Genomic DNA, 23991 nt, shown 5'->3' with positions numbered 1-23991 from the left:
GGGGGAGGGGCAGGGTGGAGAGGGCTCCACCCTGCCCCTCCCCCTCCCCGCATCCCTGCCCCACCGTAACTCCCTCCACGGCCCGCGGATGCTTATATCTCACCCTCCCTAATACACATAATATATTATTTGCTAAGAAGGTCTCTTTGTGTTGGTTTAGGGCGTGCCGATACTTTAGTGTCTTAGATTTGAAGGAATCACATCAGCATAGAAAAGATAATCCATATGCCGTGCTTAATATCGCCAACGGCATTGTGCCATAATATTCTAGCATGCGATTGCGGAACAGTGTCAGCAGCTGCAGGGCGGGAGCTTGCACAGGAGGGACATCCATATTTAAAAATGTAAAAAAGCACAAGAGCGTCCGCTGGTAATGCAAGTAAAAATGGGAATCCACGAAGCAGAGTGGAAAAAATAGAATGTAAGAAAGCAGGGATGACTCCAAAGATTTTCTCAAATTAAGTCACGAGACCACTGGTAACAATTTTAAAAAAGTGCGCCAGGCCCTTTGTGGAGGACGCGTTAGAGATAGTCCGAACCATCTTGCTGAAATGGAAAGGCGAATCTGTATTTAAAAGGGTCTGCACCTCTGTACGGGTGTTCGCTGTGTGAAGCACGAAAGTTTCACGGGCCGAACTCAAGGCCACCTCTCTCTGAGACAAAATAGCTCTTATTCTTGCCATGCCGTTGAAATGTGCTGCCAAGGTTGGTATTTGTGGCCAGATTGAAAACTCCCTATGTTCATGTGTGGGAGGAAATAGAACATTTCTGCAGCAAATAACCCGTTCATTTACTGTTACGATAAAATGAATACTTTTAATTAACCCAGAACAATCTTCATTATTGAGCATCAAATAACTACCATTTTCCAAGAACTTGAACGTGGGGATGATAGCAGGAACTGGTGTGCCTTGCAACACGCAAGCCATATTTGGTCGGTGTTTGTTGCATGAACCGTGTAACTGTATGTGCCTACACATTAGTGAATGATCTGGCGTCTCAGTGCATTCCTCTCCATTCAGATAAAGTTCTTGATCATCTTTGAAAATCTGTATGTGTATGGAAGCGACCAGACTTCATGAAGAAAACCACTACCTAAAGGTTAATAACGACCTATTGGTATATATTTCATACAATTTGAAAACTTATATAAAGCAAAAGGCAGCGTTATTAAACCGTGGATAAGGCACGTTGCCAAAGCAGTCAACCTTTTGGATTTATACTGGAAATGTTAAAGGAAGAATTACGGAGTAGGGCCTGTAAATCTTTAATAGACAACGAGTAAAATTACTCCAACCATCATATTCCTCTAACTCCGGGATAGTAGGGGTGTTTAATTTTTTAGAAGTAGCCAATCCAAAGCATTTGGTCTGGGAAATTGTTTCATTCACAAACCACATATGTTTTGGGATGAGACATGCACGGTGGAAAGCCTCAGTGCCTTGTACCTGCCAGGTTCGTGAACCCCAAACTGATGTAGATCCTGGAAATGTTTACTCTGTATTACGTTAGCATGGTCTCATTACTGGTTTAAACGCCATTTTTCCTTTTTTGTAACTTCTGCACACGACACTTAGTTGTTGCTTTAGCTTTCAGCCTACCTGCGTCAAGATCTATGCCTGCTTCAAGCAGGCGCAGGGTTTTGATGTAGCTTTGTCCTATCTGATTGTAAATGCGGCACACCGTGGGTGGCAGAGCAGCGGTGCACGTTAACTGGTGCATCCCTGGGGATGTGCTAGTTAATATAAATCTGCCCCTTTACATTTAATTATGTGCAGGGGACACAGAGTAGGTGAGGTTTATCCAAGGTTAAGAAGAGATGAGTCCTGTTCAGTGAAAAATTGGAGATAGGCTTCAGTATATTATATACTTAAGTAGTGTGTTAAGTTTTTGATGACTGTTATTAATTTACTGTTGGGTAATAGTGGTTAATAACATTTTTTATTATATTTTACCACAGATTCCACTGCAGATTATTTCAAGATTTTAGGATGCCTAGCAAAGAAAGAGTAAGAAAGGCTGCAAAACGTCAAAGACAGCAGGACCATGGAATAATGCAGCAGTCCTCTAACAAAAAGATTTGTCAAGTCACCAAGAAAGCACCGGGTAAGAGTCGAAAAACAGTCATAAGAAATATGTGTAGTAAAAAAAATATTACTACAGAAAATGTTTCAGTCCAGAAAAGGAGAAAGAATTCAAATGGTAAGGAAAGGCCAATGAGAAATGTTACTGCTAGAGTAAGAGATAACTCTATGCATGAAAGTAGAAGGAAACAACAGTTTAGGGATATTCGTAAATGAATGTTCCGCAACAGGATAATTGGGAATTTGTTAAAAAATATTAAGAAAGGTCAGCAGAAAGTGGTTTTTTATAAGAGAAAAAAAATAGTTGAGAAAGTTATTGATCAGGCATTTGAAATTAAACGTAAGTTATTTATTTTGACAATCAATAGAATTAGGAAGCTAAACAAGGTAATTTATGATTTCAAAAGAAATAGTAGATGGAAGAGAATAGTTAATCGTAGTAATTTTTGTGAAGTTTTTTCTGGAGAATGGATGCATAGTTCAAGCTCTGAGGCATTTTTTAATGAGGAGAGTTATTTCCAGGATAATGATTTGGTGCATGCAGTTGACACCAGTGGTCGAGCTTATGAAGTGAAAGATGGTTGTCCAGTTGAAAAAGAAAAACTTGTGAGAACAGAGATAGAAGAGGTGTTAGGTAATGAGGTTTTAGGGAGACGTCCTAAGGGTCCTGTGTACACCTGGAAGTGTAGTAGTATTTGCAGTGTACGACAGGATTCCATCAATTTGCTTTGTGATTTTATACGGTCATTTAGTAAGAAAAGTTTGAAGCAGAAAATGAAGTTGTTGCAAGAATTAGATCCTTGCAGAGTGAGAGAAGTGATAGGTTTGCATGGTCATTCACTGGCTTGTCTTTCCAGGAGAGTATGCCAGAGTGTTTTTCATCATTTCAGGATGCTAGCAGTGCATCATAATAAAGTGAGGAAATTAGTTAGAATGTTGTATTATGCTAAGAGTCCAGCAATTATGCTTAAACAATTATGCGCTGCTCTTTTGCATGGTTCTGAAATAGATGTGAAGAATATATGTGAAGAAATTGAGTTTTGTTACTTTGGAAGTAAAGAGGAGAATGTTGAAATTGACCAAGAAGAAGAGAGTAATGTGGAAGATAGTGTACAGGTTTCCAGTACAGATAATTTCCAGAGGGAAATTGCGACGTTTGAGGTGAAATCAAGTGAGAGGCCAAATTTCACTTGTGTGTGTTGTCGACGCACTTATTATAAGAATCAGACTAAGTTAGTGGATTTATATGGAAAAAGTGAAAGGGAAAATAATAGTGAATGGAAGGATTTTACAACATACTTGATGGTAGAAAATTGTTTTGATTTGGGATTGGATCAACGTGTGTGTACTTATTGTTGTAACAAATTAAATCAAAACCAGATGCCTGCTAGAGCAGTTCATAATAATCTGGAATTGGTTGAGATTCCTTCTGAATTGAAGGATTTAAATACTTATGAATCTATTTTGATTCAAAGTATCCATCCCTTTCAGGCTATTGTAAGAATGGAGCCAAAGACAGGGAAATTGCCTCCATCAGATTTACAGAGAGGATTAAAGGGAAGAGTTGTTTATTTGCCTCTAGATTTGAAGAAAAACATTAACACAATTGGAGTAGAAAAAGTGGAAGAGGAACCTCTTGTTATCTTAGTTAATGGGGTTCCGACAAAGAATAAGAAAATATGGCAAGATTTAGTAGATGTTAGGAAAGTCAAAAGGGCAACATTGTATTTGAAAAAATATAATAAATACTATAAAAATGTATATGTTGCAGAAGAGGAAGTAAGTGAGGAAGAGGATAGCGATTTGTGTGCTGGTCAAATTGAGAAAGTAGAACCCTGTACTAGTGAAGAAATATATGAACATTATAGTGTTCATCCTTTGCATTCCAAGGAAGTCATGGGGAATGCTATTGAGTTGTTTCAAATGAAATAAAAGCGAAAGGGAGTCCCATTAGTGTTTGGGAGGAAAGTTTGGAAGCTCGGTGTTTCCCACAGCTTTTTCCAACAGGTCAGGGAGGAAGATATGATGAGCGACCTCATCAAATTCCTGCTTCTGAATACCGGACTTTGCGATTGTATGCAGGAGATCCTAGGTTTCGACAATGCATTCCTTATTTGTTTCATCTCCTGTTTGAAAGCGATCTGTCTGGACTGTCATATGCAGTGAACCACATCTTGAAAAGTGGTATACACATGCAAAACATCTCGGCAAGTGACTTTATGGATAAAGTCAATGTCCAAGACAGTATTTTGGATTCTCACCTGATTAATCTCATGGCGTGTCAGTGTGGTACTAATGAGTACTGGTACCGTCGTCATGGTGATTTAAAATGTATGCTGAGGAACTTAGGAACTCCCACATGGTTCCTCACTTTGAGCTGTGCTGAGTATGGCTGGGAAGACTTACTTGAATTTCTACAAGAGGCAAATGCTAACGTAGAAAACATCGAATTCAAGACACCCGGAGAACTGTGCTCTTTGGATCCAGTCAATGTATGTAGGTACTTCAATCATAGATTTGAAGGTATGATGTCTTTCATCATGAATAAGAAGAATCCACCTCTTGGAGAGGTGTTGGATTTCTTCTGGAGGAAGGAGTACCAAGCAAGAGGTGCTCCTCATATACATATGTTGCTGTGGATCAAGGATGCACCTAAATTTGGAACGGATGCAGACGACTCAGTGATGAGTTTCATAGAACAGTATTCTACGTGTGCTGTTCCAAACGCAAAGGAGAAAAAAAGCCTAAGAGAAAAAGTTCTACGTTTCCAAAGCCATCGATGTGGAAAGTACTGTCGTCGTAAATTCCGGAACAAAGACAAGTTCTACACCAAATGTCGTTTCGGCTTTCCACGATCGGTGATTTCTAAAGGAAGAGTGAACAGTTTGATGTCTTCGCTGCGACATAATGTGATGAAGAAATCACCTAAAAACACATACAATTTGAAGAGGAACGAAGAGTCTAAGTACATTAACGACTACAACCCGGTGATTTTGTCCATGTGGAATGCTAACATGGATATACAGTTTGTGGCTGATAACTGTATGGCTGTGGCTCGGTATGTGACATCTTACATCACCAAAAAAGAGAAGACAGAATTGAAGGATATGTGGGAGGACATTTCCCATGAAAAGAGCCTCAGCAAGAAGTTGTACAGTTTCAGTCTGAAGATGTTGTCGCATCGAGAAATCGGAGCTTACGAATGTTCTGACCGGTTGTCTTCAGCAAGTCTCTATGCCAAGTCCAGGAGTATCGTTTGGGCGAGTGTTGGTCTTGCTGCAACGCGTAATCGAGTTCTGAAACCTGTGCGGGAAATTGAGTATTTGGCGGAAAAGGAGCCAAACAGTACCGACATTTTGAAGAGCAACATGTTGGATACATATTATCCAAATCGAAGCAGTCACCTCGAGAATGTTTGTCTGTATGAGGTTCTGCAAAATTACATATTCAAGAGGAACATCAAAGAAGATACTGAGAAAGGAGTGTATGCTGTAATAGGAAGTGAGGGATGTCTGGTCAAGCAAAGAAAATGCCACTTGATAAACCATCGAAAATTGAGTGGCGAATCTCCTGAAAAAAAGGAGTTTTTCTATTTAGCACTTTTGCAACTTTTTAAGCCTTGGCGTGCAGAAGAGGAACTGCTTGGAGATTTCCTTTGTTACGAAGACTCATTCAATGCTGCCAAGGAGACCATAGAATGTCCTGCTTTTCCCAAATATGTAGAAATGTTGAATGTGGAAATTGAGCAGGAAGCAACGATTGCAGCCGAGATTGCCAGAGACAGTTCTCAGGACAGTCAGAGTTCTGCTTCATTGAGTCAGGATCCACTAGGAGGACCTCTTATCGAAAATGAAGCTGCCACTGCTATGAATGAAGTGGAAAGAGCCATGGCACATGCTCAGGAGGATGCGGTTAACTTAGAAGAGTTGGAAAGACAACTCAACGTTGAGCAGAGGAAAATATATGACGAACTTACCATGCAAATTGATCATGGATTAAGTCATGACAAGAAAGAGTGCTCATGTACGTCGTTGAAGCCTGTCCGACTGTACGTGAGTGGAGAAGCGGGAACTGGAAAAAGTTTCCTTATTAAAGCAATTTCATGTTATTTGCAGGAAAGGACAGAGTCATCGCTGTCTTGTGTTGTCACCGCTCCAACTGGACTGGCAGCACATAACATTAAAGGGATTACTTTACATCGTTTACTGATGCTGCCAGTGGAGCATGACAACAAATTAGAATATCACAAGCTATCTGGAGATGCTTGTTTTGAAGTTTCAAGACTCTTGAGGAAAATGAAACTTCTTATCATTGACGAAGTAAGCATGGTTTCCAATGTCATGCTTGCCTTTGTGCATTTGAGAATGCAAGAAGTTCTCAAAACAGAGTATGATGTGTTATTTGGTGGCAAACACATCATTGTTTTCGGAGATCTTCTGCAGCTGACACCAGTGAAAGGGCAACCTGTGTTCAAAATGCTCACGCATGAAGATACCAGGAAGTGCTTAGGGAGTATTGGCAACGTCAATATATGGTTAAACTTCAATTATGCTGAACTGCATGAAAATATGCGTCAGGCAAAGGATGAAGTTTACAAGACTATTCTACAAGATGTTAGAATTGGAAAAGTGACCGAGCATGGGAAAGAAGCTTTACATGCACGATTACTGACAAATTTATATCCAGACGAAGATGTTGTGCCTGAGAATATTTTTCAGAAAGTTACTGAGAAAAAATCTGGAATATGTTTGATGCCAACTCTTGCAGAATGTGCCAAATTCAACAACAAAATGTTGCATTTAGAAAAGCAAGAGATTGTGAAATTGGAAGCTATTGACAGAGTAGAGCATATGGGATCAACAATTATTTTGTCTGAGAATCTGAAAACAAAATTGGATTCATTAGAGAAGAGTATATCTAAAACTGCGGGTTTTGAAAAGACTCTGAATGTGTGCTTGAACTGCCGTATAATTTTAAGAAGGAATTTACATGTTGAAAGAGGTCTGGTAAATGGATCAATGGGTAATGTTGTTGATTTTGTGAAATACAGAAATAGAGATGGAATTGAATTTTTAAAAATTAAATTTGATGGCATTGAGGAAGTACAGCTAATTGCTCGTTGTTCTGCTAGATTTTTGCTTGTAAAAGACTTATATGTTCGTCGTAAGCAGTTTCCTGTTTGCTTGGCATATGCGGTGACAATCCATAAATCGCAAGGTTTAAGTGTAGACTGTGCATTGGTGAATATTGGCAGTTCTGTGTTCAAGGAGGGTATGGCATATGTGGCATTGTCACGAGTTAGGACTTTATCGGGATTGTACTTGATTGAGTGTGATGTCACAAACATTTGTGCGGATCTAGATTGTGTTAAGGAATACAATAGGTTGAGAAGAGAGTATGCGCCACATTTGCCTCAGTATCCTTTGTTTGAGAAACGTGTGGTAGGCCGGAAACGAAGAAATGTGACCAATACTGGGGAGGTTGTAGCAAAAAGACGAAAAGTCGATGAACCTGAAATTATAAGCAGAAACAAAAAGGATTCTGTTGAAGATGTTGTTGGTTTTCAATTTGAAAACAGTTCTGGTGTCAACTGCTATGCTAATGTAGTGATTAATGTTTTGTTTTCTCTACAAAATGTAAAAGAAGAGATTGTGGTCAATTCTGATCAAAGATTTTGCAGTTTGTTAAATTCTGTGTTAGAGAAATGTAGCACTGATAGAACAAACATAGAAAGTGTGTCTGAAATTCGAAATCTGTTAGACAGATGTTCAGGCCAAACACAATTCTCTCAAAATAGTCAGCAAGATTGTCAGGAGTTTTTAATGTATATGCTTGATGTATTGTATGCTGAAGGTGTAGATGTAGATCATCTGTTTGGGCTTTCTTATCAATGGCAGCATGACTGCGAGAACTGTAGGGTATCAAGTAGTACTAGTGTAGACTCAGAAAGATTTATATATTTAACTTTGCCAGACAGTAAATCAGTCTCTTTTAATAAGCTAGTAAAAGCAGCTGATCACAATATGAAGTGTAGGCAATGTAAATCTGAAATGATGTCCACATTATTTATACGAACATATGGCCAGTATGTCATTTTAATGTTCCAACGATGTAGGCCTGATGGAACAAAATTGACAACTTTAATTAAAAATTTTGTGGCTTCACAGTTGTCAATATCAGGAAGGACTTTTGTAACTGTAGCAATTATATATCATGATGGTTCTTCAATAACATCAGGACATTATACAGCTTATTTAAAGTGTAGAAATGGCTGGTCATTCTGCAATGATTCTGTTTTAATTTTCACAAAAAATTGCCATATGACCTTAAAAACTCTTACCTGGTGTTTTTAAAACCAAAATTTTAGGGAAAGAATCTCGGGATGTGCTCTGAGGAATTTCAAGAAGTTCTCATGGCTCCTACACTATTTGGCCTTGAAGATAAGTGTAGTACAGAGACATAACTTTTTACCATAACACTGGACGTTATTGAGAAATATGTGCACTTTGAATGAGTTCAGAAAAACTATTTCTTTTTATAAGCTAATTGAAGCAGCGAATCAAAACATGGAGTAGAGGGAATGTAAGTCTGCAATGCTGTCTACTGTTTTACATTGCTTTGTGATTAAAAGTGATGTAGAGAATTAAATAATTGTACTAGTCATAAAGGTAGTGTAAGTCTGCTTCATAGTAAGCAGTATCAGTGTGATAGGAAATGTAGAACATGATTGAGCAAGAAGGGGAAGATATTACTAGTCCAGGATTGTGTAAATGATCTTCAACATTTTAATTCTGAAAGTTGTGGAAATGCGAAAAGACGGGATTGGCTAACAAGAAATCCAAGAGTTATACATGGCTCTGACAAGATTTGGCCTTGTGGAATCTTGTGGTAGAGAGCAAGAAGTCATTTATTGTATGTAACATGTTTTTGAAAACGATGGAGGTTTTCTTTCAGAAAGTGGCGGGTTGAAAGTAATAACAGCACAACAGAGTGTAAGCTGTTCATAGGACATCCTTGGCCGTCATGGAAAGTAAGTTAACTTTAAGGAGTTCTGAATTCTGATTTCTAATGTTGTATGGGTTTTTTAAACACAATCATTTTGATTGGTTTTTTTTTTCCCCGCTGTTATATGATGAATACCTTCAAGTCACTGTTTTAGTGAAATTTGATACATTCTGAGAACAGCAAAAATAAACCATTTAACATGTATAATTAATTCTGTTCTGTTTGCATTTATGATGTACATGTAGAACTGTGTAGGAGGCATGGAGAAGGTGAGGCTTCTGTAAGTGTCAAAGTTGTTGCATACAGTGCTCATATTCTACGTAGTCTTTTATATTTCATTACTTTCACTGTTTCTGACTGATCTAAAATTTTTTTTTTAAAAAGAACAGTAAGTATAAGGGAAGGAAACAGACAGTTATGTTAAAAGAAACACAGCTATAGGGAATAAACTAGGGATACTGTTACCCGCAATCACCCGCAATCCTCTGCTGATGATGTCACTGAGCATGTCATGAATGATGTAATATGTGACATCATCAGCAGTGGATTACGGGTAATAGTATCTCTAGTTTACTCCCTTATAGCTGTCTTTCGTTTAACATAAGTGTCTGTTTCCTTCCCTTATACTTACTGTTCTTTTTTAAAAAAAATTTTTTTGGGTTCGCTTCCGGTTCGCGTACCGGGGAGCGAACTGGGAAGCGAACTAAGAGAAATAGAGGTTGGCACAGTTGCAAATATTGTACCAATTTTTTAATAACGGGGAGGTAGTTCTGAAAAGAACTTTTTTTAAAATTGTTTTTGTTGTTTTATATTTTTTTATTATTTTTCTGAACATTTTTGTACTTTTTTTGAATTTTTCTGAACAGTTTTATATTTTTTTTGTTTTTTTTTCGGAGGGGGCAACGAAAACGATTCATTGTAAAGGGCTCAACAGGAGCAAGAAAACAAAAAAAAAGAATTTATTGTTTGGGGAGTTTCGGACAAACATGAGCATGATTGTCAATAGCTCTGTTGATCAGAGTGATGCTACTTTCTGCGTAGCAAATGAATCCACTGCAATGTACGCAGACTTGTTTTACTTCACGAAATCTCGTTTGTATATTTGGCACCATCTCCCTGCCCTCTGGTCCCGTTACTTCCGGTACAACAGATCTTCTGGCCATAATAGGGAGATTATCTAGGTCGTCCTGTTACTCTTCTTCCTCTTCTTGCTGAATTATAACTTTAGCAGGTGGTCCACTCTTCCTTGGATGTGGTGGAGGTGGTGGGGAAGCACCAGCTGAAGCTAGTAAAGAAGCCATTGCTCACTGGTAACAAAGGGTCTTTCTCTCACAATGATGAAAGTCAGAGTGAGGAAAGAAGGAGGGATTTTCACCATTTGGGGAAAAAAAATAGTTCTCAACCAATGAAAAGTGTTCATTTTAGATCATATGACCTAGTCTTACATCATTAGGAAACAGAAAGTGAAATGAACCAATGAAAAGTGTTATTACCAAGTCACATGACCTGCTGTGTGTATGTTACGCGCTTTGCAGGGCCTCCCGGTTTGCTTCCAGAAACCTGTGCTTTGCGACTCGGTAAGCGTACGAGTTCGCTAACGTAGCACGTCATATGACGTATCACGCGACAACGCGAAACGTCATGCGGACGGGAGGCGTCACGATGTTGTTTTCTAACGCGGCAGTTGCGGTAAAGAAACGTTTACCGGCTCGCGGTCTATTTCGCGGCATCAAGGTCAGCTAACGGGAAGCTTCCCGATTCGCGAAGCGGGAACGAAGAAAAAAATATTTTTAAAAAAAGTTATTAATAAACATATAAAATATATTTTTGGATTTAAAGAAGAATACATTTTACAGCTACAGATATTAGCTGTTAAAAAACCAATGAAATTCACTGAAAAAACCATAGGTTATAGACCATATATAGTTAGGAATTAGCATTTACAAAACCTTGAAAATTCACTGAAAAAACCATAGGTTATAGACCATATATAGTTAGGAATTAGCATTTAAAAAACCTTATTTTACTCACACAAAACCATTGAAATTCCATATATAGTTAGTTGCACTAACTATATATCGCGCACCCGCAATCCACTGCTGATCATGTCACATATTACATCATTCATGACATGGTCAGTGACATCACTGATGACATCACTGATGACAACATCCAGTGATTATGTGTTTCTGTAAAGTTTAAATATGTTTTACATATTGAAGAATGAGTGGATGTATAAGTGTCTGAATAAAGGTTTTAGTAGGTGCGTGATTGACTGTATGAGTGAGTGATTAAATGCGTCTTACTGAATGCACGGGTTAGTGACTAAACTGTCTAAAAGTGTGCATCAGTATGTCTGTTGTTGTGCAAGCTTCCCTTTATCGCAGACTTGAGAAGAGATATGTTGTTCTGCAGCAAGCAAACAGAAGTTTACAGTGAGCTCCTCCCCCGCATAGTCAACCGACAAACTTCTGGGCGCTATACCAGACATATTTACTGGCTAAAGATGTGATGAATGGTGGTGAAGAGACGGAGGTGTGAGAGGGAGGGGAAATAGTAGAGCACTAACTACAGAATGGTTCTAGTAAGGTGGCTGGGGATTGGGCTGTTAACTGCATGCCAACACCTAGATGACATGAACCAGGGTCCTGTGGGCCAGGTATTGATAAGCGCTCTTCCTATGTTGTAATTTCTGTTACTCGAAATATCGCTGACTCAGGGGGTATCGAATGCAAAAGTTCATTGTATGATAACTACTGATTCAACTGTATGTAAGTTGATAAGCTGCATAGCAGCCTCTCAGTGCAAATCTGTCTTGACGCTGCAGGAAGTTATGTCTCTTTCGTTTTGCTGAAAATGTCAATGAAGTCTTAATTAAAAAAAAAGGTGTGCTTGGTGCCTTTCAGAGCAGAGATTGTTGTTGCCAGAGAAATGTGCGGAATGTACAGCTCTGTCTCAGAGTCAAGAGTCAGAGGCTGGAGAGAATTCAAGGGCGGAGGTTAACCCTCTCAATACTCAGCAGTGCCAGGATCTGGCGTCTTTTTTCGTTGAAAAGATTGAGAATATTGTCTCTAACATCAACGGAAACAGTATCAACACACACAAGCAAGACAACACCCCCCAAGTCCCCAGAGGAAGCTGTCGCCTTGAAGCTTGGCCCCCCATTAACTTGGACAAACTGAAGGAACTGTTAAAATCTATCAAATCGGGTTCCCCACGTGACCCCATTCCTATCAGTATCATTTGTCAGCTGAAGGACTCCGCCATAGCAGAGATACTTAACGCCTCCATAGAACAGGCCACAGTTCCTGCTTCATGGAAACACGCTATGGTCAGTCCACTGCTCAAAAAGCCGGCCGCCGACCCCACGATATTGGCCAACTATCGTCCAATATCGTTACTTCCTGCTTTTTCCAAAATCTTGGAGAGGCATATTCATAAGGCTCTTTCAACTTATGTGGAAAACAATGACTTGCTTCATTCGTCCCAATCTGTTTTTAGGAGTGGTTACTCCACCGAGACTGCCCTGCTCGGGGTCACAGAAAAGATCAGGGAGCTTATGGATGATGGCCAAACGGTAGCACTGGTCCTGTTGGACCTCAGTGCGGCCTTTGACACCATTTATCACTCCAGACTGCTTGCCAGGTTGGAGGAGAATGGTGTCGAGGGCAGGGCACTAGAGTGGATTAGATCATACTTATCCCTCCGCACTTTTCAGATCGCCTCTTCCTCGGCATGTTCCGATGTATTCTACTCCCCCCATGGTGTACCACAGGGATCTAGCCTGAGTCCACTATTTTTCAACTTGTACCTACGACCACTTGCCGACCTTGCAGAAAATTATGGTCTTACCTTAATGACCTATGCAGACGACTCTCAAATTCTGTTTTTACTCTCTAAATCTGATCCGTCTGCTCCATCTGCACTAAAAATAGGCCTTCACGAAGTATTTAGTTGGATGTCGGCTAACCAACTTAAACTAAATGGGGAGAAAACCGAGATCCTCCTCCTAGGGAATAGTAAAGATCTTTGGAGTGATCCCCATTGGCCGGCGTCGTTAGGTAAGCTCCCGCCACCAGCTTCCCAGGTCAGAAACCTTGGGGTCATCATAGATGACAGTTTATCTATGACACAGCAAGCCAACAAAGTGGCAGGCATGTGCTTCACCATTCTTAGATGGCTACGCAAAATTGTCTGGATGTTACCACCTACTACCCAGAAGACCGTAGTCAATGCCTTAGTTACATCTTGGCTTGACTACGGTAACATCCTGTACCTGGGTTCAAACAAAGCAGTAATAAGACGCTTGCAACTCGTGCAAAACGCTGCTGCCAGACTGCTTTGCAGAATCCCTAGATCCGCCAGGATCACCAAACATCTTAGGGACCTGCATTGGCTCAGGGTAGAAAATCGGATCCGCTTTAAAACCCTGAACTATTTGTTTAAAATCAAAGCTGGTACTGCCCCCAGGTACCTACAAGATCTTGCTAAGCCTTACCTCCCCAATCGCAGCCTCCGTTCATGTACAGCAGCGAACTTCGCGGTGCCTAGGTACAAACGGGCTAGAATGGGCGGGAGATCTTTCTCATATCTGGGTCCAACTCTTTGGAACACACTGCCCATCCATATACGCAAGGAAGAAAACCATATGAGATTCAGGAAAAGTGTAAAAACTTGGTTGTTCGACAAATAATTGCCTGTTGATTGCTCTCTCTCTAGTTGTGTCATGTGCTTTGCTATTCCGGCGCCGGGAAACCCTTTGTGGGTAGCTGCGCGCCTTATAAGTGCTATAAAAAAAAAAAAAAAATACAGGGGCCTGGCCAGCTTCTGTCTTGATCTTTACACAGACCTGTACTGTCAGCTCAGTTTTTCGTAACAGAAGAAAGGAGTTGAGGTTTCTAGACTAAAAGGTATTAAAGGTGGTGGATCTTGGCAGCCAGTGGGAGCTCAGTTGTGGGGCAAACAGTTCGTCTCAAGAAACTTGGGATTTGGGTCCCAGTTGCGGGTCCTGCCTGGTAGTCAAAGGGCTCCTCCAGCTTGAGTTGGCAAGGATGTCGAGTGAACGACCAGTGAGGTGTTTTTTGAGTATTGACTTTGTGATGTGTGAGTGACTTTGTATGCACATCCAAGTCTCCAGTTATTGTAATCATCCGAGGTGTTAATATTGCTTGTGTATATATATATATATATATATATATATATATATATATATATATATATATATATGTATATATATGTATATATATGTATATATATATATATATATATATATATATATATATATATAATCTGGTGTTTTCTGCCCGCAAATATCGTACATCTACCCCCGGTGCTGTGTGGGGACATCATGCAGCATTCTGGGTCATGTAGTATTGACGCACTGGGCGTCCTACATGACCGGACTCACAGCGAATTACAACCTGTGCTGACGTCCTGGGGGGGCGGAGCTTGCTTGCACCTGGCAGGGTGGGGTCTAAAAGAAGGTATTAACACCGTGAAATTTCCCGCTTCCTGCTTAAACCACTTTGGCGCGGAGGAAGGCTACACTACAGCCGAAATGCATTCGCCTGGAAAGTTTGGTTTTTGGCATTAAAGGAACCTCCTGTGTTTCCCCTGTGTGGCTTCTCTTTCTTACCTGTGGAGAAAGTTTGCTGGATACTATTAGCGAGATTGCCAGGATGCGCTTTAAGAAGCCCCCGCACCGCAAAGCTGGCCCCGGTCATACTGGCATCTTCCGTTGGAGTTACTTGCACCCAAGGTTTTGGGAACGGTTGGGGTCCACCCTTTGACTCGGCTGTGATTGCGGCAGTTTTGGAGTCCCTGCACTCCATGCTGGGCAGATTGGATTTCCGTTTTGCCCCTGCCAATTGGACTGCTGGGACATTGAGGTTGGTGTGGTTTGGGGAGCGGAGGAGGAACTGACTTTGCCATAATCTGGTGTTTTCTGCCCGCAAATATCGTACATCTACCCCCGGTGCTGTGTGGGGACATCATGCAGCATTCTGGGTCATGTAGTATTGACGCACTGGGCGTCCTACATGACCGGACTCACAGCGAATTACAACCTGTGCTGACGTCCTGGGGGGGCGGAGCTTGCTTGCACCTGGCAGGGTGGGGTCTAAAAGAAGGTATTAACACCGTGAAATTTCCCGCTTCCTGCTTAAACCACTTTGGCGCTGAGGAAGGCTACACTACAGCCGAAATGCATTCGCCTGGAAAGTTTGGTTTTTGGCATTAAAGGAACCTCCTGTGTTTCCCCTGTGTGGCTTCTCTTTCTTACCTGTGGAGAAAGTTTGCTGGATATATATATATATATATATATCACAGATCGTCGTCCCGAGATTCAAAAAGACAACAAGCTGAGGCCCAATGCATCCGTAGTGAGTTTAATGGCAGAATCTGCCAAACGCGTTTGGCAGCAATCTACACGTCGGGTAGATTCTGCCATTAAACTCACTATGGATGCATTGGGCCTCAGCTTGTTGTCTTTTTGAATCTCGGGACGACTATCTGTTGGATGTGAAGGGGTTGGCCAACCCCGCTGCGGCCTGCCAATACAAGTGGCGCGGGTTGATCTCGCCAAACGTGTTGGACATATATATATTATATATCTATATACCTTTTAATGTTGACATCTGGTAAAGCCTTTCTGTTAGAGAGCATTGCATAAATAAAATCCCAAGCCTTATTATGAAAACAATATTTGATGAGCTTCATTTTATAAAGTGAAATCCCTCACCAGGGGGTGTGGTGTTGTCTATTGCTTCGTTGTGTTTGAGCCACTGTGTGGTATTCTGTATTAGATGGGAGTACAAAGTAAGAGCTGGAATTAATAATTTTTAAAGAATAAACTGCAATATAGTGCTTAAAAGCATAAAGCGCCAACCATGACTATCTGGTTGCACTGGACCGGGTCGAAGTCAGAAGTTCAGGCCTTCAGGGATGCAGTGTGTCAGATACAGTGCCAGATTAGTCCTGTTAAAGTTTTAACTTCAGTTTTGTGCCAAGAGTCCCTTTCGCGTTGGAGAGGGTCACAGGGAACAAGGAGAACATCGCCAGGGTGGTCAGTGTGGTGTGAAAAGCAGGCTGGGCGACCATTCACGGTTGTGAAGAGCCTCAAGTAGCAAAGCATTACATACAGCAGATGGGTTCTGCAGATAGCCGAGCAAGGATATATCCTGCCATTTATTTCCACCCTGCACCATATTACTGGTTCCGAAGGAGGATTGAGCCCTTCGGTGTATTCTAGACCTTCCCTACTATATTTCTTCTTAAAAAAAGATACATTCAAGATGTTTACATTGGCCCAAGTTCTCTGGTCTGTATTCAGAAGAAGTAATGTGGTGCTGGTCTTAAAGGATGCCTATTTACATCTCCCTGCCCTACAGTCCCGTAGGTGTTACCTATGGTTCAAAGGAGGCCGAGTGCATTTTTTGTTTCCTGTACTCCCCTTAGGCCTTAACAGGGTCCCTTGGGTGCTCACATAAGTGATGGCAGTGATTGCAACACTTTTTCTGATGTTGGGAATACCAGTTTTCCCCTACCTTGAGGACTGCCCGTTGCAGGCGGGGCTCACGACAATCAGTTGTAGACCACCTTCAAAACAATGGTGTAACTCTTCACATCTTTGCGGTTCTCAAGCAACGTGCCAAAGTTACACCTGACTCTGTAGAGGTTCCTGTTCATTGAAGCCCTTCTGGATATTATGCAATTTCAAGCCCTCCCTCAAGGCCAACTTATCCGGGACATTCAGGTCATGATCCCAATGCTTCATCCTTGGTCCCTGGAGAGGTGTCTCTGAGACTTCTTGGCCTCCTTTCTCCTACTGGTGTACTATGCCGGAGGGCACATTTATGCTCAGGGCCAGGGTTTGATTGGACTATAGTCCTATAGGTCACTGTGTGGGCTGTGTTTTTTTGGATGTTTGGCTTTTTTATTGTCTGCTAATCCCTTATATTAAAACAAGCATTACCTGTAGCAAGCTCCAATCCATGCAGCATTCCATACCTTGTAAAACACCTTTACAGTGTGTTTAAAACTGCCCCAATGTGCAAACATGGGGTACTTTTTAAGCTGTATAATTCACTAATGTTGTCCAATTTTATGTTGTTGCCTGGGCTTATTTTCTGTCCCAGTCCGACCCTGTTTGGGCTCTGCAGTGGTGTATGAAACCTCCGCGTGGCCAGTAGCCTGTGAACCTACATTTCAAAGCCAAGCGAATAGCCGGAAGGGCTTCCTACCATTCATCAAAGGGAGGATGGTCCAGGTCCTCACAGACAACACCTTAGCGATGTGGTATTGCAACAAGCAGGGTGAAGTGGGGTCCTGGGTCTTCTGTCAGTAGGCCTTGTGGAGTTGCAGATCATCTCCTTGGTAGTGAACACCCTGGCGGAATCTCTAAACGCCAATGAGGACGAACTCTGCGACTCTTCGGACATCAATAATGGCAACTGCTTTCGGAGATGGCTCATGATGTCTTGCAAAAGAGTTTTTTGGGTAAACAAGGGGGACCCAATTGGTAGCTATGGACCATGGGTATCAGTTAAGTAAAGAAGCAAAGGTCCTAAGCAAAATTACACATTAATACTATATAGACCACAATAGGCTGCTATATATTTTTCCTTGCCCAGCCGGACAAGGAATTTATTTTAGATTGAATCAAAAGTTAAGAGTCTAAATATATCAAACAATTTTTGCAGTAAGGCACAGTCCTGCACCGTACTGGAGAGGTAAACAAAATGAAAGGAAAAGTTAAGAAAAAAATACAGTAGAAAGGAAGGGTTCTTCAGGCAAAAAGTGTGAGCGATCTGGGCACTGTTTAAATCAGCGTTATCAGTGTTTACCAGAGTAGCACATACAAACAATAATATACAATGGTCAGATGTATGTCTACTAGAAAGAGTCGACGTTTCGATCCCTGTGCTCTAGTTACAAGGGGATCATCTTCAGGACTTAACAATTTTAATTGCCTGGTTAAAACAAAATACACGCCTGTTGGGGAGAAAACAGGGGAAAAGAACAGAAAACAATGATTTAAATTAGGTTTGGAAAAGTTGGGAGAGGTCAGCATGACCGCGTTTTGTACAATATTTACAATATCCAGATTCGCAGTGAAAGAGTGCTGCCAAGGGCGTGCTATTTGGATTAAAAACAGTAGTGCTTGGTGCATTTTTCGGCGCAGAAGTTGATTCAGAGGAGTGGTTTATCCCTGATGGTGACTAGCTTGGACCTCCGTGGTTGTGAGGAGGGAGCCAGCGTGATCCTGTACTGAAAATGGCAATGATTCACTAATTTCCATCCTGGCAGTGAGCACAAGGGGTGGTTTGAAGTGGCGTGCAGCGAGAGCTTGTAATTTCATTGGTCCATTAAAAATTAGGATTTCTACATCGGGAACTTGCACTCGCATTTCTCCAGATAATTAGAGGTTTAACACATAGTGTGCGCGCCGAAGGTGCTTAAGGCAGGAATTGGGACAGAGAGACGGTTGGAAAGGAGCACTTTTAAACAGTAAACGCCCGGTTGAGGCAGGCTCTTGTGCTTACCTCTGCTTGGGCTTGAGTAAGACCACAGGGCGTGCAAGGACGCTGTGTGTTCTGTCAGGGCTCGGCGAGCTCGAACGTCAGGGCTCGTGCTGGGGCAAAGCGTATGATAACGCTGTTGGCGCTGTAAAAGGAGGGGTTAATTATTGAGGCTGTGATATCCGCGAACTGACTGAGTGTCGAGGTACAAATTAGCAAGACCTACCGTGGGCTCTTTTTAGGTGAAGGGAATTGTCGGCATTTCCAGGTGGGACAGCCGTGATGGCAGCGCGGGCTCGGAGGCCTACGGGGTGCAACGCGGTCGATGATTTCAAACGATCCGCTGGGGAGGAAGGGCAGCGTAGGTTAGTTATCCGGCTGGCTAAGCGGGGGAGCGGCAAGCCTACGGGATAAAAACTTACCAGAGTAAAGACGGATGTCAGGATGCAGGCGTACCACAGCGAGGGTCCGCTTCAGGTTTCGTGCTGATAAGGAGCTTAAGGACTGACTGGGGCCATATTGATTATATCTCGTGGCTCCGTGGTCATGTGATCGCGACCCGGAGCACGTGATGGGGGTGTGTAAAGGGCCCAAGGAGACTTCCAGCAGTGTGGCGGCCATCTTAAGGTGGTACACGGGCTAGAAGGAGTAGTGTGGTATTGTTAAAAGGGGATCTTTTATTTACCGCGCAACTGCAGAATGAAGTGATTTATCAGACTTGAGAGTTTAGTGTCAAAGGGGAAATACAGTGTGTGTTACAATTAGGATAAATTAAAACAATCCGGCGCAAGTGAATGTGACTGTGACATGATTAGAGCTATTGGAGACATACAGTATGTATTTGGCACTTGGATACATATCTGTGGAGACAATCCATGGGATGCATGTACCGAAAAAGGTTTGTTAACAGTACCTCATGTACCTCATGGAACAAGGTTAAGCAGTAGACCGGAGTCTGCTGTTTCAAGGGTCAGTGTTGAGGACGGCGCAAGTGACTTTAGTGCAATGGTGACATGTTACATTTAAGCATTACACATTTGGGCTCAAAACCATCTCTGTTGACGGCATTCTGTAATATGACTCAGGCTGTACATGGTACCGTTTTGATTTTCAAGGTACTCTATCTTTTCTTGAGTCAAGATTGAACAAGTTCTTTGAAGAGTGCTGAGCAGTCTCACTGCTATAAAAGAGTTGTCCAGTCCTCACTTCTATTTAATCCTGTCCGTATGGTGTTGAACTGGATTATGGTCTTCAATTCCTCTCGATTCAGGAGTTGGGCTAGGATGATGTCTTGCAGCAGTGGGGAGAGCCTGTCCAGATTTATTTGCGACCGCTGAGAATGCACAGTATGTACACTTTAGTTCTTAGGTTTCCCCCAGATGGTTCTCTCTGAGATACCGCTACCTCTCTAACCTCTAGTTCTGAAGAAGATCAAGAACAACTGGGTTCAAGGCATCCAAGTGGCTCCACATTGGGCTAGGAGAGTGTGGTACACAACATCTGGGCATGAACATCTGTCCTATGGTGTGGATGACTCATCAGGAGGATCTTCTGTTTTAGCGGCAGGGTAGGGTTCTGCACAAGTGCCTGTGTAACCTACACCTCCATGTGCGGAGATTGAGCAGTGACAGTTAACTGCCTTCGATTTTCCTCACTAAGTAGTGGATTTCATTCTAGTGACCAGACAGCATCTTCAAAATCTGTTTTTGCTTGATACTTGTACAAGTTTGTAACCTGGTGTAATTCCCTCTACACAGACCTTTTACACGCAAAGCTGTTGGATGTTCTGCTTTTTGTGCTTTCCTTGGCCTAGCAAGGACTTGACCTATGTGACACAGTTCTAGGTTAATAGTCAGCCCTTTTGGCATTTTTTTGTTTACCGGACTAGCCGTCCTAGTTTAAATCATCTGTTGTGCTGCTTTTCAATAAAAGTCTGGTCCATGTTCCCTTTCTAACATTTTGTAGTGCTTCAGAGAGACCTTAATTTAGTTGGCTGCATCTTCATTTATACTCCATTTCATCTGATGCACAGCTGTCCTATTAGGCTTCTGACTCTCAAAACAGTCTTCCTCATAACCCACATAACCCTATCCATCTCTGCATGAGTAAGCTACAGCTGTCTGTTCATCCACCATATGCCACCTTTTTCTGGGGCAACTGGTTTTGCAAAGTAGAGCAGCGTTTTTGCTGAAAATTGCGTCACTCTTTAATATTAGATAGCCGGTCACCCTTTCGGCATTTTTTGCTCCACCTCACCCATTTAATGAGGATAAGAGACTCAACAGTTTGGACCACAAACTTTCACACTGACCATGACAAAGAACATTGGATAGATAATCAGCTTATTGTGTTGTTCGCAGAAGTGACAAAGTTTAAAACGGTGTAGAAAAGGACCATATGAAGGTGGATAGTTACACACTGACCATAAAGCCCCCAGAAAGTCTGCTGTTTTAGCATGCAAAAATTCCTTCTCTGGGCATCGGTCAGGCTGCAATGTGGGCGTCATTCTATATGTTCACGAAGCACTACTGCCTTGATAGTGAGGTGGGAAGGCATTTCGACCGCTCGTTCCTGCAGGATTTTTATGGTTTGAGCCATTCGGCAGACCCTACAGCTGGGGAGGTTATGCTTTTTATTTATTCTTGAGGTGAGGAACCTGCGTTTTAGAAGTATCCATCAGAAGAACAAGTTACTTCCTTGGGTAACGCTGTTTCTGGTGGCTAGTCTATCTAACCACAGGTTCACCTCCGTCTTCCCCATTCTGTCTAGTGGACTAATTTCACCATCCATAAAAAGATTCCAGATTAAAGAGCTGCACACTGTTAGATCTGATCAGTTAATAAGCACTGTCTTTAATGGCTTGGACAGAGTCAAGAAATAAACTGATGTCACTGCAACAGTGGCACATGTATGTGGTTCCGGTGTCCCTTCCGGAGCAGAAGTAAGCTGGTGCTGAACTGCGTGAGGCCACACACTGGCTTGCGTGAACAGTCCCAAGCCAAATCTCTAGGACCAGTCAGGCTCCTGAGGGTATTACAACGATGAGGAATCTGCGCTTAGCTAGAGTATTAACCAGAAAGAGCTATACTAAAGTTAAGTAACCTCTGTAAGATGTTTGCGCCCATTCCACCAAAGGCAGGTGCACCACTGTGGCATTGGCTTGGAGTGTTCTGGTGTTGGACACATGGCCGTCTGCTGCATGGACATCTGTCCACACCTCCGCCAAGCATAACTGTCTGGACTTTCAAGACTACAAGAGCCATTTTCCTTTTCTGTTCTACAGGCCTTCCTGGTCTGGAAACACTGCTGTCTTAATTGACTGGTCCGATGAGAGGGCATTTTTCCTGCTTAGTCTTGCAAACCTTCCTCATTGGAGTCCACTTCTCAGAGCCACCTCCTTATGAGAGGTGTTGCTTTGGTATTTATTCAGAAAGTATGGAATCTGTGATCAGAAGTATCCATCATAAGAACAAGTTACTTACCTTTGTTAATGACATTTCTGGTGGAGACGCTTTTATTGCAGATTCATCACTGTTCTCCCCTTTCCGTGGAATGGAATTTTAAGGCTCTAAAAAGTTTAGATTTAGAACACTCATGTTTTCAATAAGTTACTGTTGATACGTGCGCGAAGATGTAGAGGAGGTGGAAAAGAACACTTAACCTCGTTCTGAGGGTGTTGACCACATACCCGTCCCTGGTGTCACTTTCAGAGGCAGTGTGATGCTGCAGCAGTGTGTGAGAGCGCCCTCTTTTGGTGCACATGAGCAATTGTTGGAAACGTTGCGGATCCAGTCAGGCACCTAGGGGAATTTAAAAGGTAAGGAATCTGCAGTTGGAATATTCACCTGAAAGACCCTTAACACAAGTAAGAAACTTGTTCATCAAGGGCATGTGTGGGTCTACTATATGATAAATGTAGTTTTCCTCTTTGTGCTCCGATGCTGTCCAAGACTTTAACCATGTGATGTTCACCTGTTCTGCTTTAAGATTACGCCATGGAATGTTTTCAAACTCCAAGAATAACGGTAAATGATTGAATAATGATTGTATTTTATGCAGTGATTTACAAACAAGCACGTTTGTTATTACATGTTTAAATATTTTAAACGTTTTTGAATTTATATTCTAACTTTTGTGTATGATACATCACTTTTCTGATGTTTTGTTGATTTCTGTTAAGATACAAATCAATAAATTGACATATACCAAAAAAAGTAAAAGAAAAAGCTTGTCAAGTGTTTTGGAATCTATCCATTACGTTTTTGTACTCCCATTCTAATGACACTTTGGAATAGTGTTTGGCATGTATAGAAATGTTACTGTGTTGACAATGAACTGTTTAATTATAGTGAAATTAAAGTTTTGAAAGTTTGCGAAATTACAGTGTGGTAACTGGTGCTTTTTAGCATATTCACATTGTATATGTTTATAATATATGTCTTGTATTTTTGACAGTTGATTTTGGTCATGAAATTTTTTGTTATTTGTCTTTAATGTTATCCTGATCTTGCCACCTTGTGAAAGATTGAACAAGGTCCAAAATTTGGTAAAAGAAACAAAAGTTAATTAAATAACCGGATCCATGCAAAACACAGTGCTGGATTGTGTTTGCTGTACCTGCTTAAATAAAATACAGGTGCTCAAAATAGTAGTCGGGTAATTTTTCATTGTTATTATTATACAAATAGGTCCTACCTGGCCACTGTCCCAGGGCCTACCCTCCTTTTGATTCAATCTAATTACTTATTAGACACTTTTTATTGCAGTTATTATATGACCATCATGCACATAATTTTATATGCACATCAGAAAGCAGTCAAAGATTTAATCATATGGTTGGGATAAAACTAGCTAGGGTTCACTTGTGACACGTGTAGGGTTTTGCTATCCCTCTGATTATTTATTTGCAGTTAATTGTTTTTGTCTCATTGCAGCTGTTTGCCGTACAGTTATGGGAAACAACACCTCGTCTGAGAGTTCATCTACCAATATTGAAGGTAAAAAAAAAAACCTGCGGGGAGGAAACAAAAAAATAAGTGGCTTGATGCTGGGTCTAAACATCTACCTGATATGCAGATATTAGTGAAATAACAGATTTAAATGTCCAGTGTACCACCAAGTATATAAATAGTACCGAAAAGCACATATATGTGTGTGTGTGTGTGTGTGTGTGTGTATATATATATATATATATATATATATATATATATATATTGTGTGTGTATGTATATATGTGTGTGTGTGTATATATATATATATATATATATATATATATATATATATATATATATATATATATATATATATATATATATACGCGCTAACGCTCCCTCGATGCACCGCACAAAACAGCACTCCCAGGAAGAAAAACGGACACCACTCCG

General features: G+C 41.4%; 1 protein-coding gene across 2 annotated transcripts in view; it reads left to right on the top strand.

Annotated features, from left to right (window-relative positions):
• Nucleotides 1-23991, top strand: part of NCAPD3 (non-SMC condensin II complex subunit D3) — a 764397-nt gene that overhangs the window by 185947 nt on the left and 554459 nt on the right. For both annotated transcript variants that reach the window (XM_078681814.1, XM_078681815.1), the window contains exon 12: nt 23542-23604. In XM_078681814.1, coding sequence (XP_078537940.1) covers nt 23542-23604 — 63 coding nt within the window. The remainder of the gene's footprint in view (nt 1-23541; nt 23605-23991) is intronic.

The sequence above is a fragment of the Lissotriton helveticus genome, chromosome 3_1 (genome assembly GCF_964261635.1).
Source record: "Lissotriton helveticus chromosome 3_1, aLisHel1.1, whole genome shotgun sequence".
Taxonomy (NCBI): Eukaryota; Metazoa; Chordata; class Amphibia; order Caudata; family Salamandridae; genus Lissotriton; species Lissotriton helveticus.
This window is presented reverse-complemented; position numbering and strand designations above follow the sequence as displayed.